Raw genomic sequence first — 19010 nt, 5'->3', positions numbered from 1 at the left:
ACAGCCACTTGTATATGCAGAGGTAACGAGTCAACACCATGGCTGTCTGAGCAGATCCAACGTTGCAGTTACCTATGGACCCATTCTGGGACAGGTTGCAAGTCTTGCCTGTGTAAGACAACACGACCAACCCTAATATTCTCAAAACCCAACAATACTTTCAAACACTATCAGGAGTCATTGGAGTGGGTATCTTGGCTGATTTTAGACAGAGGCCAATTGCAGCACCTCATCTGCTGTGCTGACCGAGATCGGATAACTCAGCACAGACCCCGAATTGAATCCAGGGCTTCCAGTTTGGTTGGACTTACTGTTAAAACATCTACCCCTGACGTAGTATAAAACCATCATCTAACACAACTCGAAGTAGAACAAGTTGTCTACAAATAGTTTCAATTTATTGATGTACATTAACAAAGACTCGCAGCACAACTGAACACAAGCAACTTGTCAGTTTCCTTTTTAATATTTCATACCATAGGTGAGCACTTGGAGAAGCACATTATACAGCTTACTTGAATCTAATGTGATCAGTCAGAGGAAACAAAAATAATCCCACTGGTAAAAGGCTTGTAACAGTTTGAATACTGTAAAACATAAATAAATAAAATTTGTAAAAAGATTACATGAAATGTGAACATTTTCAGACTGAATGATATTTTCATATACATTATATACATTACAAAATGTGCGACTTAAACCATAACTGCATCCCTAAGTCAACATGGATTACACATCTGTTCATTTACAGAATTGACAGGCTTTATCAGTATAATACATCATAATCGAGTGTGTACAAGCACAACTTAAATTTTTTTCTTCTATATTAATATTCTCAAGTATGGCCCTTTTAGTTTTGCAAACAGACCATTTTCTACTCGAGTACAAGCTTTTGACACATGCTTTTGAATTGAGACGAGACTCCAATGTTGCACACATTCCCTTATTGAAAAAGATGCAAACTAAATTAAAAATGAGAAAACCTGCCCTGCAGAGCTACCTACATCTCCATTCTGACAGCGTCTCAGTGAAGTTAATGGTATTTGGCTTTCCTAAATCTATGTCCAGTATGGTATATAGAGAATTTTTATATGCAATGCAACACTTGTGCAGCAGAGATAATAGAAAGAAAAATGTTACACTATCCTTCTGCAGTTTTTTTTTTAAAAAGTACTTTGTGCCAACTTTTCGCTTGCATCTTGTAAAACAGCAATGAATACATTCTACATAAAAAGGTTAAAAATGTTGTAAACCTTATAAATAAAACTCACGTGTAATTCCTTCAACAAAATTAACAGTGTAATAAAAATGTATTTTGCTTGATTTATTTGGGGCTTTACGTACAAGAGCCCTGTGTTACTTTTAAGAGCAGTGCTTTAATGCAAGTATGTGCCTTTACATGTAAAAATCCATACATCTTTAATTCCTATATATCGTCTAATTGCATACAACTACACCGAAGCACTTGGAATGTGTACAATTGTCATCAACGTGGCAGATATGTACTGCATTCTGGATGCCACAGACCAAACTGTAACTTTTCAAACAATACTTTAACAATTGTCTAACTCTTCAACGATCCACGTGAGCTGCATTTAGACAATCCCACATCTCTCTTAAAGCAGTCAAGTATTTCAGAACGTCCTTTGTGCGAGGAACAAAAATGCTGTGTAGCAACCATGCATGTTTGGTTAAAAAGAAACCAAGTCGCATGGAAGCAGAAATGGTCTGACCAAAATGATATGTTTAATCAATAGTTACCGATGGCTTCAGCCTGCATTCTTTTCTTGGCAGTTGTGATAAAATTATAGCTGAGCTCACGGTCATAAGAATACAGTGTCATTGCAAAGCAAAAAGAAACATAAAGCAAGTCTTTTACACAAGGGCATACAAAATAAAATAGGACAAGGGATAAGGGGCTTTATTAGTGCAATATTAGGCAACATGGATTGCTGTATGATTATGGGCAACAGATAATTACTGAGCAGCAAGTATAAAGGGATCTGGTTGCTGTAACTGGAATGATAAAACATTTAAAACAAATATGTTCCCAATGTGAGGCAAGCTGGGGCAGGACAGAGGGATGAGCTTCAATGAGTTGCATGGCCATTTTCCATCCTGACTTTTCTTATGTTCTTAATGCATCAAGGCAAACTTTTTTTTTTTTATAAACGAAAAACTTTCCTTTTCTCTTTCTGGATTCACAACGTTGTTTCTTGTATAAACTCAATACCTTTGGACAAAACGTAGTTCCAACAGTGACTAAACAGCACACATTTCCTACGAAACATGTCCAGCCTGTGCTTTTACTGCTTTGAATAGGAAAGCAAGTACATCAGTAGATATTCTGTAAAGCAGGAGCTACTATTGGCTAACTGTGAACACCATACACAATGCTGTCTCGGTTTGTCTATATTGATGGCTGTAAGATGGGAAGTTCAAGCAAATGTTCCTCTGCCACTCCCAAAAGCAGCAAAGAAACACAGCTTCAAAACCTGTACTACTTTGTTCTTCATAAAACATGAAGCCAAGTCTCTAGTAGACCATCTGAAATGTGCATGCACTTGGAACCAATTACCCTCAACTCTACACAACACCAATGGTCACTGTCCAGCTATAGTATACCGTTTTCAGAGTATTTGAGGGACCTCCCTTTCCATTGTGCTTCTAATGTTTTTATGCAGATTGTTTTTAAATGGTAATCCCACAATCTTCTCTATCATGTACTATATTACATAATGACAAACTAGTCAAAAGAGCATGCTCTACATATAGAGGAAATAGACCTAGTTGGTTGATACCATGGAACATTTACATCTTCAAGAAACATTTAACTGTTCAACAAGCTACTTTTTTTTGGTTGACAGCTATCTTCACTATACACGTTTCATTGTAAAAGCCCCACAACTATCACTATAAACGAGTAGTCATTCACAGGAGTCACGTTTGGTTAAGGTCTTTTTCCTATTTTTTTTTTTAAGTGTCGACTTTTCCAAAGGTTCCTTCTGGTGGCCTGTAATGTTTTGGAAAAGCCTTCAATTGTAGAGTGTTAAATGCGTACTTGCGACATCCAACATTCTTCATCGTGTTTTCTCGGCGACATCCCTCGCTGGGGAAGAAACAAGTACAGAGAATGATAGCAGCAAAGAAAAAAAATGATTATAAAATAAAAAGACTCATAAGACAATGACAAGATGAGCAATTGGTTAATAAGAGGCAACTGAATGGTGAGCGGTGATTACATAATATGTGCTTCACAGACTAGGATTAGATTGCTCAGGTTTGTACAGCCATGTAAAAAAGACTAGTTTTAAGTCAGGTTTGAATCCAATTATAACACACCTAAAATCATTTCTGATTAGACCCTTCTGTTCAGAGTCACATCAAATACTTGTGCCACTGCACAAATAACAGATTGGCAGTTAAAATATATAAAAATTATTATAAATACTACCAGTTTGCTGACTTGTGACTGTCACTGGAAATACTGGCAGCCGAATGCAAATAGTTTCTGATGAGGTCGGAGCTGCAAGAGAGCATGAGTTAGCTTTCATGCAAGGAGGAGTTGATTTTGAAGATAAGTGCACTTTATGCTGAATGGGTAAATGTACTGACCAGTGTGGAAATGAACCACAGACCAGGAAGGTTGCAGGATTGATCTTCAAATTTGTGCTGAACCAGGGCAACATTTGGGGTGCTAAAAAAAAAAAATGGCTTTGATGTCAAAAAGCTAGGAAGTGGAAATTCAGCAGGGCTTCTGCTCCTGATCACTATCCAGCAACCCCTGCTAGAAATAGTCACATGGGTGACATGTGAAGGCAAGATTGATATGACTCCAGAGTCAAATATCTAGCAACACTCCTCTAAGAATGTGTATGAAGTCTTGAAGGCTGCAGACATTTTTGTAACCATGAATCACTGCCTTCAGAAGAGGATCAAAGGGAAGAATATTAGAATTAAAAAAATATATAAAGTGCAAGTCACTGTGCACTGGGGCATTTGGTAATAATCATACAACACAGAAGGCAGCCATTCAGCCTACCGTTCTGGCTCTGAAAAAGCTAGCCACTTAATCCCACTCCCCTGCTCTTTCCCCATAACCCTGCACCAGATCTAAACCAAAGTGAAAAAAGTTAAATGATTTACTCACTTATGCAGACTAAATGGGTGTGCTATAAGACAGAAGCAGAATGCAGTACAATACATGCCTTTGTGTTTACACAAGCAAGTTAGTTGTCATGTGGTATCTGCCCAGATGTCTGAACAGAGCTTTCTTTACTGGCAAAGCATTTCTTATGTAAGCAAGTTACACAAGTCACGAAAGCAAGTTATCTCAAAAAGGCCAATGTACATTTTTAAAAGGTTATGGTAATATTTCAAAATAATTTTAAATACAATTTTATTTGGTTAAATACAGACAAGCAGTTTTGAAGAGGATTTACCACATATGCGGTTTCTTCCAAGAAAGTGCTGTGGTTTCAGAACTCAACACAAAAAGAACATTACAATAGAACAGTCACACAACAGCTAACAGAAAAGTTATGACTGCACTAGAATGTTTAGAAAGGGCTTAAATAAATTTCCTGAAAATACAGTATAAGCGCTCTGTCCTTTTATTTTAGATATAGTTCAAGAAACTCTGAGGTACTCGTCATATGTTTCTATTACAAGAGTTTTCATGTATACAGTAGATAGAATCTTTCATACATCCTCTATTTTAAGCTTTGATAAAATATATACATAAAGTACAGTATAAAGTTCTGACATTTGTAAGGCATATTTTATGGTGGACAATTCTATTGCACATCCTTCCATTCAGTGGCTTCTGAGCAACAAGTAGCTAAGCTCGTTTTTTTTTAAACTTTCTTTTTAAAGAATGGCGTTTAACCTTCTCGTCATTGGTATCGAAATCTGGCCAGCAGATACGCCAGGCTCAGAAAGACCCATACCATCATTAAATTGGGGCTAAGAGCAAGTAAAGGGATGGAATAGAGGAGGCTGGGGTCAAGCCTGCAATCACGGATGGGCACCAGGCCACTCAAGTTCTTCTGTGTGACTACCTCCCGCGTTCCAATGCTGTGAAAAGGGATAATGTAGGAAATTGCAGGGGAGAAGGGCAGGGGAAAGAAAGCAAAACAAGCATGCAGCAAAGACAGCATAAAAAGAATAGGCAAGAATATTTAAAACAGGAGGGGGGGGGGGGGGCGGGGAAAGGGGAAGGTGGAGTTTTTTTTATATTTAAATAGTACAAAGGTACAAAATATGAGATATTATAAAGGAAAGCACCAAAACCAGCAAATGAAAAGAAGAGTGACAAAAGTAACACATTAGAAAGAGAAAGAGTGAAAAAAGAGAAAAAAAGAGAAAAGTTGAAAATTTAGAAAGAATGACACTGGTTTCTCATGTTCAGTCTGCATGTCAGTCCATGCTGCAGTGCCATGCCTCACCATGCTTCAAAATGTACAAGCAAACTGAACGTGAATAACCATTCTCGTATTTAACCCTTTCTCACCTTCAAAAAGGAAAATAAATTGTGTAAAATTTCCCACAGAAATTAAGCTTTTTTTTTTAAGCGCATCAAGATTTTCTCTGCAGATCACAATATGGTGAACAGATTTCTCAGGTTGCTATTTCTAACGTAATCATAAGCACATTCTTTCAGGATGCCATTAAGATTTCTTAGTGAATATGGAAAATCTTCCCATGATGCCACTAACAAACATGAGAAAATCTGTGAAGGTTAGAGTCGAATTATAAATCTTAGCTTTATATAGAGCTATGATGGCAAGAATGTTTCTTTCAACACTTTAGTTATCTACCAGAATAAAGGGCAACCATTTAGATATAGAGAAATTTATATCGCCAGCTAAAACCACCTCTGAAATATTTGGGTGAGACAGCGTTAAATAACAGGTAAACACAGAAAGGATAAGAAAACGACAAAAAACTTTGAGACAAGGTACACAATAAAACTAACTTTAAAACTTCAGTGAGTGCAAACAGGGTTCGATCACAGTTAGTGTAGGGTCATTTACTGTGTCTTAAATTCTTATCCTTTCTTAGAGATGTACAGCAAATTAAGAACATGTCCTTAATTAGTGCTGAAACCTTTTCAATATTTGAGAGCTATTTAAAGGATTTCATGTTTATGACATCTGCGAAACATATAAAACAAAACTGATGAATGATGCATAAATGGGGACTATAAAATAAAAAGGAAAGCTCACAGACAATTCCTTAATTTTAGTAACATTCATGTAGTTCTGACAGACAAGTTAAAAAGCAACTTCGCTGCTGCTGTGAACTCAGCGATGGGAACAAGAGCAAACTGCAGAAGAGTTTCTTTGTACAGATTATGCCAGATAACTGAAGACTGGGCATAGCATTCCAGTTTACCAAACAACATCCCATTGAATTCAATTACACGGAGATCCTAATCCAATTAAAATGCAAAATGTCAATGCAAAATATCATGCTTTCGCCCAGTTCGAATTTTAAAATTACATGCTCTGTCATTCTACAATAATTTAATTACTTTCTTTACTTTCTTTGAGAGAAGACACGGGATTATCATTTTATCTCTTTTTCTTCCCTAGACCGTGTGGCTGCAGAGTGGGGTGATATGAAGCCAAATCTTTGCCAAGGACTTTCTTGAGTCAGTCGCCAATAGGCCCAGGACAGAGGACAAATGATTCCACCATCCTATGGGGTGATAACGGGCCTCCAAGTTAATGCTTCCCCACAGAATCAAAGTTGAGACTGGGAACTCGGTTGTGATTCTGTGGAAGAAAAGTAGTAGTTGACACCCATCTATGTCTCTGCCACCATGCAGTAGTGCTTCCGATATGTAGTGCTGTTGAACCAACCCCATTCTCTTGCCTTCCACTCCTCTGCCATGCCCTTACCAACAACCCTGTGCTCAAAGAGCAGCCAGGCCATCCAATCCCAGACACCTGGAAATATCCAAACTGCTCACTGGGTGAGAAGTGTAGACTCACTCATCCTGATGATCACTCCTTTCATATGGGCACACGACTGATCTCTGATCCACAGCACTAGTACCTGCCAAAGACTGTGAAATCACTGTGTGGAAATGCAGTTTTAAACCCCAGTCCTGTTGTTCCACATCAAAACCGGTTAGAAGGGTACTTGATAATCGGCCTGCACTAATCTGTATTTTAAAAAAGTGAGCGAATGTTCTTATTTTTATATAAAGCTAACCCACTCACAAATTTCTCCTTAAGGTAAGCATACATTTTATAATTCTCAGCAAATGATGTAAAATCAAGTCTTTTCTTTTGTTTATATTTGGATTGACTTGTCAGATTAATAAACTGGTTGCAGTACAAAAAAATTGGAAATTGACTGATGAAACCATTTATAAAAATCTTAATCGAAACAAAGTATTTCTTGGTACACTAATTACACTATTAGTAACGAATTATAAAACAATTATAAATGAATAGAAATTTATTGGAGCAGCAAAGGGCTTTCAGTTTAGGCTTATTTCCAGCAAAAGAGGCATGTAAACAGCAACTGGAAGTTTTTTCTCTGAAATATTCTCCCTACCCTCTTTCTTAAAAGGTAGTGACTCTTAGCTGGGCACTGTCCCATGGCTATGGGTCACTGTCGAGTACCTTACTGAAGTAGACATTCTGTAGGTGCAAGGCTTGACAATGAGTGTTGGCTGGTTATTTGTGAAGGGCATCACTGTTGAGCCTGATCAAGTTTTGACCTGACATGTACACAAGCATTCTTCAAACAGGAGTTGCTGGGTAGCAATCAGAGGCAGGAATGTTAATTAATTTTCCAGACCCTAACCCAAGTATGTTGTAGTAAACCGTAGCTCCTCTAGCACTGCCCTGAATCAGGGGACCTTTCAGCTGTTTAACTGTTGACAGTATGTACTAATTCAACAATGCAATCACATAATATTCAGTGAATGTCCAGCTTTCTTTTCCTTGCATCTCGCAGGTTAGCAGACAGGTGTATTTTTCCCGGACGTTAATTCCAGCCTCTCTGGCACTCGTCACTTTGCCTTCACAGTGGCCTTTGGCAAACATTCTGCTTCATGAATCTGAGCAGCCAGTGACCACCTCAGGGCTGTGGGACGTTGCCAAAGCTGAGAACCAGCACTGGGACTTCTGCTTTTCTTGCTATCCAGTGAGACAATGAGAAAGGACTGATATTAGGAGGGTGCGCTCTCCCAGAATCCAGAGATTTATTTGAAAAGGTTTTATTCAAATTGTAAACGCAATTGGAACTATTGGTCTGATAGTGGTTGTTCCTTTTGTTCGAGAGAATTCCAAAGATTAACAACCCTGAGTGAAGAAATTCCACATCAGTCTTAAATGGCTGGCCCCTTATCCTGAGAATAAATCACGTGCCCAATTAGTTTAGTGTGGTAATTATCACTTTACAACTGCAACCAATTTAGAAAAATATTAACTCGAGAACTTTTTTTTGTACACAATCTATACAGATTAAAACAAAGCTAAAGAAATTTAAAGAATTTCCCCCATTTTTAAATAATTTCTATATACATGGATATGAGTAGACCATGACTTCTAGACTCTCCAGCCAGGTGAAACAACATCTCAGCATCTACCTTGTCAGTCCCCCTCACAATCTTGTATGTTTCAATGAGATCACCTCTCATTCTTCTAAATTCCAGAGAACAAGCCCAATCTACTCAATCTCTCCTCATAGGACAACCCTCTCATCCCAGGAATCAATCTAGTGAACCTTCGTTGCACTGCCTCTAAGGCAAGTATATCCTTCCTTAGATAAGACCAAAACTGTGCACAGTACTCCAGGTGTGACCTCACCAAAGCCCTGTACAATTGTAGCGATACTTCTTTATTCTTGTACTCCAACCTGTCTTCCTAATTGCTTGCTTTACCTGCACACTAAACTGTTGCTTGTACAAGGACACCTACATCGCTCTGAACACCAACATTTACTAGTTTCTCAACACTAAAAAAAATTCTGTTTTTCTATTCTTCCTACCAAAGTGAATAACCTCACATTTCCCTACATTATATTCCATCTGCCACCTTATTACCTCCTTAACCTGCCTATATCCTTTTGCAGGCTGTGTGTCCCTTCCTCAGAGCTTACTTTCCCATCTAGCTTTGTATTGTCCGCAAACATGGATACATTGCACGTAGTCCCTTCATCTAAATCATTAATATCGATTGTAAATAGCTGGGGCCTAAGCACTGATCCTTGCGGCATCCCACTACCAACCTGAAAATGACCAGTTTATCTCTACTCGCTGTTTTCTATCCGTTAACCAATACTCTAGCCATTTTCTACAGGGAATGCCATTTATAGAGGTGGATAGGGGAAAAAATAAAGAGTAAACTGAATATGAACAGAAGGGAAAAGTATATCTATATTGAAACCACAATGAATGTCTTTCTCAATGTTTGCAATCAGTGTAACTTAAAACCAATCAAAAGGACTTACTGGCTTCCAAGCACTGGTTTGGCTGCTTCTAAATGTATAACAATGGCCTTGTTTCATAATTATTGTTGCTTAAAATAAAAAGACATGAATTATCTTTTAAAAGAAAATGTCAGATCATCATTTCACTTTTAAGAGCAACTGCATCTCATTTCCCTGCAGGTTGCAAGACTGATCCCCAATGTCACAGAAGTGAGTTCGGAGGATGGGCCAGAGAAATGTGTACTCTGAAGCTGGATGGCCGGGAGCTGTAGGAGTAACTGCAGCTTTGGTTCTTGGGTGAATGAGTGCATAGTTATTTTCTGATCTATATTCAGAGTTAGGAGTTAATGATGGGTCTTAATTCTTAGACAAGGACAATCGAGCTGTATGTCTTCTTGACAGATTTTGGCGGAGTTTGGCTGTCATGTATAGTATTTGCCTGCTCTGGCCTGCAATTTAGACAAATTAAAAAACAAATTACCACAGGCTTCTGAAGTGTAGAAATAAGGTTTTGCTGAGCTGCCAGTGCCAATGCCTCAATTCCAAATGCAAAAAAATGGACTCCGTTTTAAGTATATTGAAGTTACTGCTGTCACAACTGACAATCTCAAATGATCAAAATAGGGTCACACCATTCTCCTGCAAACCAGTTGTAACTAAGGAAATATGTAGCAATTTTGGGCTATTCTTCAGTGTTGGTTGAAGAAAGCCCCCAATGGCTGCCACACATTACTAACCTGGATAAACCCACATATTTTAGAATATTGGGCACACATGGATCAGCTCCTGGGCTGGTGAGGTTGCTGTACTGATTAAGACGACTACTCCAAGATACAGTTTAGCCCGGTCAGCTGTGTCACTGCAGCAGCCTGGGGGCAAGGAGACCTGTAGTGAAGGTTCATTATTGTAGGAACAGGAGTAGGCCATTCAGCCCCTCGAGCCTGTATCTCAACTTCATTTACCTGCCGTTGCTCTATATCCCTTACCCAACAAAAATCTATAGCTCAGTTTTGACTTCAATTGACCTAGCCTCAGCTTTTTGAGGGAGAGCGTTGCAGATTCACACTACCTTTTGTGTGCAATGCTTCCTGACATCAGCCCTGAAAAGGAAATTTAATGTTTTTTTAAAAAACACTCCAATTTTAGTTTACTTCTAGCCTTTTTATCCACAGCATTCTGAAAACTTCAAATAGTTTCTTTTTAAAAAAAAAAGGAGGTATATATCTCTTCTGCTACTTTGCAATCTCCTTTTTGAAAATATCCCATTACTGCCATGCTCCACCTCACAGTCGACAAGCTCCCTGCTGGAGTAGAACTAAACTACAGAACCAGTGGAACCTGTTCAACCTCTGCTGATCTACAGTCCTACAGCTAGCTTACTCCTCATCTTTTTAAAATCTACCCAAGGTGTCAGGGGAAGAATAGGAGGAGGAATGAGAAAAGTTCACCAAGATGAACTTGATGGTCACATCCCAACAAGTCCTGAAGCAGACAGCATTTGGGGGGGGGGGGGGGGAGGGAAATAATACATCTTGTTGGGTGGGGTAGGACTGACAAGGCAGCCAGTGGGTAGGGGAGACATGAAAAGTTTAGGGAAACTCATGCATCTTCAGGGGCACCATTATTATATGGGGAAAGCAAGACAGTGAGTCAGGGACGGTTAATGCTCTAGATGGAAGGGGAAGATGAGCAGCAACGGTTTCCAAAGCAAAAAGAGAATTGGCGTCTCCTTTCTAATCTGTACAGCCTGTTGCATAAACTTCCTTCTGATATATGTTTTTGCTGCCCCAGCATTAGGATTAGTTCATCATACCGTGATGAATATAATTGATGAAATTTTGTTATATTCCGTTCCTCAGTGCAATTCACTGCATAATTGCGTTACTGAAGAATTACTTTTCTGCAGTTTGCATCTTTCCGCAATCAATGTGTGCAGTTTTGAATGACTTGCCAACAAATGAAAGCTTACCTCCTCATGCAGTCCAGGGCCTGTGTAAAGACCTGAGGAGCCATGCCATGCTCATGCTGCAGAATCAGGCACTGTTCCAGAGTGATCGACATAGCCGTCCGATCCTTGGCACTTTTACAGCTTGTAAATCGAACACCATTTAGTCTACGACAAATCTGAGAACAAAAAATGGAAGAAAAAAAAATTGTATCAGAAGATTAAAAGTGATTTAATTCTTTAGAATATCTCAATTTTGAATTGAAGTATATTTCAGAATCAAAATAAGAATGTAACAAGGTTATAGAAACTTATAAATGGATACAAGTGAAGAATAATATTGCAGTCAGTCAATTGAGAGGTTCTGATAGCTTCAAGAATGCAAAAACAGCTTAAATTGTAAAATAAATTTTTTTTAAAAATCACACCTTATTACATGTTCCAGAAATGTCCCAAAGTGCTTCACATCATTAATCACTATGTAAATAAATACAGCAGTTATTTGTGCAGAGCACAGCAAGGTGCAATGAATAGAAGAGAGCAATTGGTGGTACTGATTGAGAGAGAAATGTCAGCCAGAGTACCAGGAAAATTGCGTACTCGTGTCATTGGATTTTTAATATTCACCTAAACCAGTGGAACATCCAACAGGACCTTAATGGAACATCTCAATTGAAGGATACCTTTGACAATACAGTAATGCACTGGGACGTCACTTCAGAGTTCATGCTCAAGTCCTAGAGTGGGACTTGAACCCACAATATCTAAATGTAAATGAGCAAGCCATGGATCAGATCAAAGCTCTGCAGACATGCAACATTCAGTCGTGAATGGCGGTGGACAATTAAATGACGAATGGGAGGAGGAGGCTCCATGAATATACGCATCCTCAATGATGGCAGAGCCCAGCATGTGAATGCAAAAGATAAGGCTGAAGCATTTGCAACCTTCAGAACTGCTGAGTGGATGATCCATATCGGCCTCCTCCGGAAGTCCCCACCATCACAGAAGCCAGTCTTCAGCTAACTTGATTCACTCCACGTGATATCAAGAAATGGCTGAGCACACTAGATACAGCAAAGGCTATGGGCCCCGACAACTGCCTGGCTGTCGTGCTGAAGACTTGTGCTCCAGAATTAACTACGCCTCGAGCTAAACTGTTCCAGTACAGCTGCAACACTGGCATTTATCAGACAATGTGGAAAACTGCCCAGGTATGTCCTGTCCACAAAAAGCAGGACAAATCCAATCTGGCCAATTACTGCCCCATCAGTCTACTCTGTCATCAGCAATGTGATGGAAGGTGTTGTTGACAGTGCTATCAAGCAGTACTTACTCACCAATAACCTGTTCGCCGATGCCCATTTTGGGTTCAGACAGGACCACTCGGCTCCAGACCTCATTACAGCCTTGGTCCAAACATGGACAAAAGAGCTGAATTCCAGAGGTGAGGTGAGAGTGACTGAACTTGACATCAAGGCAGCATTTGGCCAAGTGTGACATCAAGGAGCCCAAGTAAAACTGAAGTCAATGGGAATCAGGGGGAAAACTAGTTCTCCATTGGCTGGAGTCATACCTAGCACAAAGGAACATGGTTGTGGTGGTTGGAGGTCAATCACATCAGGCCCAGGACATCGCTGCAGGAGTTCCTCAGGGCAGTGTCCTAGGCCCAACCATCTTCAGCTGCTTAATCAATGACCTTCCCTCCATCATAAAGTCAAAAGTGGGGATGTTCGCTGATGACTGCACAGTGTTCAGTACCATTCACAACTCCTCAGATAATGAATCAGTCCATGCCCGAAAACGGCAAGACCTGGACGACATTCAGGCTTGGGCTGATAAGTGGCAAGTAACATTTCTGCCACACAAATGCCAGACAATGACCATCTCCAACAAGCGAGAGTCTAACCACTGCCCCATGACATTCAACAGCATTACCATCGCTGAATACCCGACCATCAACATCCTTGGGGGGCGGGGGTCACCACTCACCACTGACCAGAAACTTAACTAGACCAGCCGCATAAATACTGTGGCAACAAGAGCAAGTCAGAGGCTGGGTATTCTGCGGCGAGTGTCGCATCTCCTGACTCCACAAAGCCTTTCCACCATTTACAAGGCACAAGTCGGGAGTGTGTTGGAATACTCTCCACTTGCCTAGATGAGTGCAGCTCCAACACTCAAGAAGCTTGACACCATCCAGGACAAAGCTTTGATTGGCATCCCACCCACCACTTTAAACATTCACTTCCTCCACTACCGGTGTACCGTGGCTGCAGTGTGTACCATTTACAAGATGCACTGCAACAACTCGCCACAGCTTCTCCAGCAGCACCCCCCAAACCCACGACCTCTACCACCTAGAAGGACAAGGGCAACAGGCGTATGCGAACACCACCGCCTCAAAGTTCCCCTCCAAGTCACACACCATCCTGACTTGGAAGCATATCGCCGTTCCTTCACAATACTCTGGATCAAAATACTGGAACTCCTTCCCTAACAGCACTTCACCAGACGGACGAGAACATAAGAAATAGGAGCAGGAGTAGGCCATACTGCCCCTCGAGCCTGCTCCGCCATTCAATATCGTGGCTGATCTGATCATGGACTCAGCTCCACTTCCCTGCCCGCTCCTCATAACCCTTTATTCCCTTATCGCTCAAAAATCTGAGTATCTCCACCTTAAATATATTCAATGACCCAGTCTCCACAGTATTCTGGGGCAGAGAATTCCATAGATTTACAACCCTCAGAAGAAATTCCTCCTCATCTCAGTTTTAAATGGGCTGCCCCTTATTCTGAGACCATGTCCTCTAGTTTTAGTCTCCCCCATGAGTGGAAATATCCTCACTGAATCCACCTTGTCAAACCCCCTCATTAGCTTTTATGTTTCGCTATCACCGCTCATTCTTCTGAACTCCAATGAGTATAAGCCCAACCTACTCAACCTATCTTCATAAGTCAATCCCCTCATCTTCGGAATCAACCTTCGCTGAACAGCCTCCAATGCAAGTATATCCATCCTTAAATACGGAGACCAAAATTGTACCCTGTACTCCAGGCTGTACAGTTGTAGCAGGACTTCTCTGCTTTTATACTCCATCCCCCTTGCAATAAACGCCAACATTCCATTTGCCTTCCTGATTACTTGCTGTACCTGCATACTAACTTTTTGTGTTTCCTGAACAAGGATCCTCCGGTCTCTCTGTACTGCAGCACTTTGCAATTTTTCCCCATTTAAATTATAATTTGCTTTTCTATTTTTTTCTGCTAAAGTGGATAACCTCACATTTTCCCACATTATACTCCATCTACCAAATTTTTGCCCACTCACTTAGCCTGTCTATATTCCTTTGCATATTTTTTGTGTCCTCCTCACAATTTGCTTTCCCACCCATCTTTGTATCATCAGCAAACTTGGCTACATTACACTCGGTCCCTTCATCCAAGTTATTAATATAGATTGTAAATAGTTGAGGCCCCAGCACAGATCCCTGCGGCACCCCACTAGTTACTGTTTACCAACCGGAAAATTACCCATTTATCCCAACCCTCTGTTTTCTGTTAGTTAGCCAATCCTCTATCCATACTAATATATTACTTCCAACCCTGTGAACTTTTATCTTGTGCAGTAATCTTTTATGTGGCACCTTAGTGAATGCCTTCTGGAAATCCAAATGCACCACATCTACTGGTTCCCCCTTATCCATCCTGCTCGTTACATCCTCAAAGAACTCCAGCGAATTTGTCAAAACATGATTTCCCTTTCATAAAACCATGCTGACTCTGCTTGATTGAATTATGCTTTTCCAAATGTCCTGCTACTGCTTCCTTAATAATGGACTCCAGCATTTCCCCAACGATAGATGTTAGGCTAACTGGTCTATAGTTTCCTGATTTTTGTCTGCCTCCTTTTTTAAATAGGGGCATTACATTTGCAGTTTTCCAATCTGCTGGGGCCGCCCCAGAATCCAGGGAATTTTGGTAGATTACAGCCAATGCATCCACTATCTCTGCAGCCACTTCTTTTAAGATCCTTGGATGTAAGCCATCATGTCCAAGGGACTTGGCCGCCTTTAGTCCCATTATTTTACCGAGTTCCTCCCTCCCTATAGCCCCTTGATTATCCACTATTGGGTTGTTTTTAGTGTCTTCTACTGTGAAGACCGATAAAAAATACTTGTTCAACGTTTCTGCCGTTTCCTTGTTCTCCATTATTAATTCCCCAGTCTCATCCTCTCGGGGACCAACATTTACTTTAGCCACTCTTTCCCTTTTTATGTACCTACAGAAACTCTTACTATATGTTTTTATATTCCGTGCTAGTTTACTTTCATAATCTATCTTCCCTCTATTTTTTTTTTTAGTCATTCTTTGCTGGCTTTTAAAAGTTTCCCAATCCTCTGGCAGCGGTTCTGGAAATTGGCTCACCACCTCCTTCTCAAAGCTAAATAGGGATGGGCAATAAATGCTGGCGTTGCCAACGACACCCATAACCTGGAACAAATAATAAATAAAAGCTGACACTACTATAGCTTTATGCTTACGGTTCTGAATGTACTGCCATCATACAAAGCATCAATTAAATAATAGTCATGTAATTACATGGCACATTTGCTAAATGTAGTTGCTAGGTGGGGTATGTTGACGCAGGTAATAAAATCAATTGTGACATTCAACCTTAAAAGGCTCCTGCAGTGTTGGGAGCTCTTCTCATCTATGGGTTATTGTTTATTAGCAGCATTTGCTACAAGCATGGAACAGTCAAGATTTGAATTATTACATCACTTTCATAAATGAAAAACTCCCATATATATTTACGAGTACATATGCCTGATTATGCCCACTCCACTTTAGAAAAACATTTTTTTTTAAATCTTTTTCAAATTTACATAACACAAATGTTCACAGTTGTGATAACAAGGCTAAAGAATCTCTGACCAAAGGTCATCGGCCTGAAACGTTAACTCTGTTTCTCTCTCCACAGATGCTGCCTGACCTGCTGAGTATTTCTGGCATTTTCTGTTTTTAAAATAAAAACATAAGAAATAGGAACAGGAGTAGGCCATACGGCCCCTCGAGCCTGCTCCGCCATTTAATAAGATCATGGCTGATCTGATCATGGACTCAGCTCCACTTCCCCGCCCGCTCACCATAACCCCTTATCGTTCAAGAAACTGTCTATTTCTGTCTTAAATTTATTCAATGTCCCAGCTTCCAAAGCTCTCTGAGGCAGCGAATTTCACAGATTTACAACCATCAGAAGAAATGTCTTCTCACCTCTGTTTTAAATGGGCGGCCCCTTATTCTATGATCATGCCCTCTAGTTCTCGTCTCCCCCATCTGTGGAAACATCCTCTCTGCATCCACCTTGTCAAGCCCCCTCATAATCTTATACGTTTCGATAAGATCACCTCTCATTCTTCTGAATTCCAATGAGTAGATGCCCAACCTACTCAACCTTTCCTCTTAAGTCAACCCCCTCATCCCCGGAATCAACCTAGTGAACCTTTTCTGAACTGCCTCCAAAGCAAGTATATCCTTTCGTAAATATGGAAACCAAAACTGCACGCAGTATTCCAGGTGTGGCCTCACCAATACCTTGTATAGCTGTAGTAAGACTGCCCTGCTTTTTTACTCCATCCCCTTTACAATAAAGCCCAAGATACCATTGGCCTTCCTGATCACTTGCTGTACCTACACACTATCCTTTTGTGTTTCATGCACAAGGATCCCCAGGTCCAGCTGTACTGCAGCACTTTGCAATCTTTCTCCATTTAAATAATAACTTGCTCTTTGATTTTTTCTGCCAAAGTGCATGACCTCACGCTTTCCAACATTATACTCCATCTGCCAAATCTTTGCTACTCACTTAACCTGTATGTCCTTTTGCAGATTTTCTGTGCCTTCCTCACACATTGCTTTGTCTCCCATTTTTGTATCGTCAGCAAACTTGGCTACGTCACACTCAGTCTTTTCTTCCAAGTCGTTAATATAGATTTTAAATAGTTGGGGTCCTAGTACTAATCCCTGCGGCACCCCACTAGTTACTGATTGCCAACCAGAGAATGAACCATTTATCCCGACTCTCTGTTCGTTAGCCAATCCTCTAGCCATGCTAATATATTACCCCCAACCCCGTGAACTTTTATCTTGTGCAATAACCTTTCATGTGGCACCTTGTCAAATGCCTTCTGGAAGTCCAAATACACATCCACTGGTTCCCATTTATCCACCCTGTTCGTTACATCCTCAAATAACTCCAACAAATTTGTCAAACATGACTTCCACTTCATAAATCCATGCTGACTCTGCCTGACTGAATTATGCTTTTCCAAATGTCCTGCTACTGCTTCTTTAATAATGGACTCCAACATTTTCCCAACCACAGATGTTAGGCTAACTGGTCTATAGTTTCCTGCTTTTTGTCTGCCTCCTTTTTTAAATAGGGGCATTACATTTGTAGTTTTCCAATCTGCTGGGACCTCCCCAGAATCCAGGGAATTTTGGTAAATTACAACCAATGCATCCACAATCCCTGCTGCTACTTCTCTTAAGATCCTAGGATGCAAGCCATCAGGTCCAGGGGAGTTATCTGCCTTTAGTCCCATTATCGTACTGAGGAATTATTTTTTTGAAGGATATCTTCCTCTCTGGTGCACCTTCATTCTTGTGCTCTGATGTAACTGCACATGGCTTTATAAAGGGAGTTACTGATATCTCCCAATTCAGATTTAACTAGTGACATAGTGGAGCATTGTTTGCAAATAAAAGGTAAAATCTACTATTCAGTTTATTAGGTCAGCAGTGATAGATTTCAACACAACTGCTTTTGATGTACAGTAGTGCAGCTAATTTTTGCTAGTTCATTTTCTTAAATAAGTCTCCTCAATGAAATGCTGCCTCTCTTGACTCCTGAGATGTTATATTAAAAGGAGAGTGGTAAGAACATCACAAAAGAAACATAGGAACCTAGTGGACCAATCCCAAAGTTCAAAAAATGCCATGTACTGCTTGACTTTATTTCGTACCCTTCAGTAACTTTCTCTTACATATCTATCAAGTGCCTTTTTGAATTTTCTGACAGTCGGAAAAAAAATCTTTATATATAACTCATTTAACAAGACTCTTCAGAAAACCTCCTACTGCCGAAAATGAACAGTTGACTAGAATGAGACTTCTTTAGTCGCATCAATGTAGAGGGAAAGAGCCATATATTCTTCTCATACATATATATGGACATGCATATTCAGGAAACTAGATTACAGACAACAGAATTCATATTAATATTTACATCGGCTGCCCAAAACACAATTAATTGTAAAAATGACTTGCTGGATAAACTCCAAATTGTAAATAATTTCAGTGTTCTCCCCAAAACCACACTGCAACAATGCCGTCTCAACCAATGAGCGGTCTTGCTAATAAATGGATGTTGCCATATGAATTCAGGAGAGAGACACACAATCTGGTGACTAATGGGCCTCTCCAACAATTAATAGAGTTGAGATAATAAAATCCATAACTACTGGAAATCCAATTGCGTTGGAAGGCTCTCATCTGAAAGGTTAGCCATTGCTTTTTTTTCCCAAAAGTTGACTGACTATGTGTGCAT

The 19010-nt window shown here is 40.1% G+C and overlaps 1 protein-coding gene across 10 annotated transcripts in view; it reads right to left on the bottom strand.

Moving 5' to 3' along the window:
- Positions 1-415: 415 nt before the first annotated feature.
- Positions 416-19010, bottom strand: part of LOC139275246 (inositol polyphosphate-4-phosphatase type I A) — a 248985-nt gene continuing 230390 nt past the window's right edge. For 8 of the 10 annotated variants that reach the window (XM_070892431.1, XM_070892435.1, XM_070892437.1 and 5 more), the window contains 2 exons: positions 11420-11574; positions 4536-5076 (listed from right to left, as the gene is read on the bottom strand). In XM_070892431.1, the coding sequence (XP_070748532.1) occupies positions 4896-5076; positions 11420-11574 (336 nt within the window). In that variant the 3' untranslated portion in view covers positions 4536-4895. Of the gene's footprint in view, positions 3110-4535; positions 5077-11419; positions 11575-19010 lie in introns of those variants that run through there. The other 2 variants (XM_070892436.1, XM_070892440.1) reach the window with 1 other exon arrangement.

Source organism: Pristiophorus japonicus, chromosome 10 (genome assembly GCF_044704955.1).
Source record: "Pristiophorus japonicus isolate sPriJap1 chromosome 10, sPriJap1.hap1, whole genome shotgun sequence".
In the NCBI taxonomy this organism is placed as follows: Eukaryota; Metazoa; Chordata; class Chondrichthyes; family Pristiophoridae; genus Pristiophorus; species Pristiophorus japonicus.
Note: the sequence above shows the minus strand (reverse complement) of the source record. Positions and strands in the feature narration are given on the sequence as shown.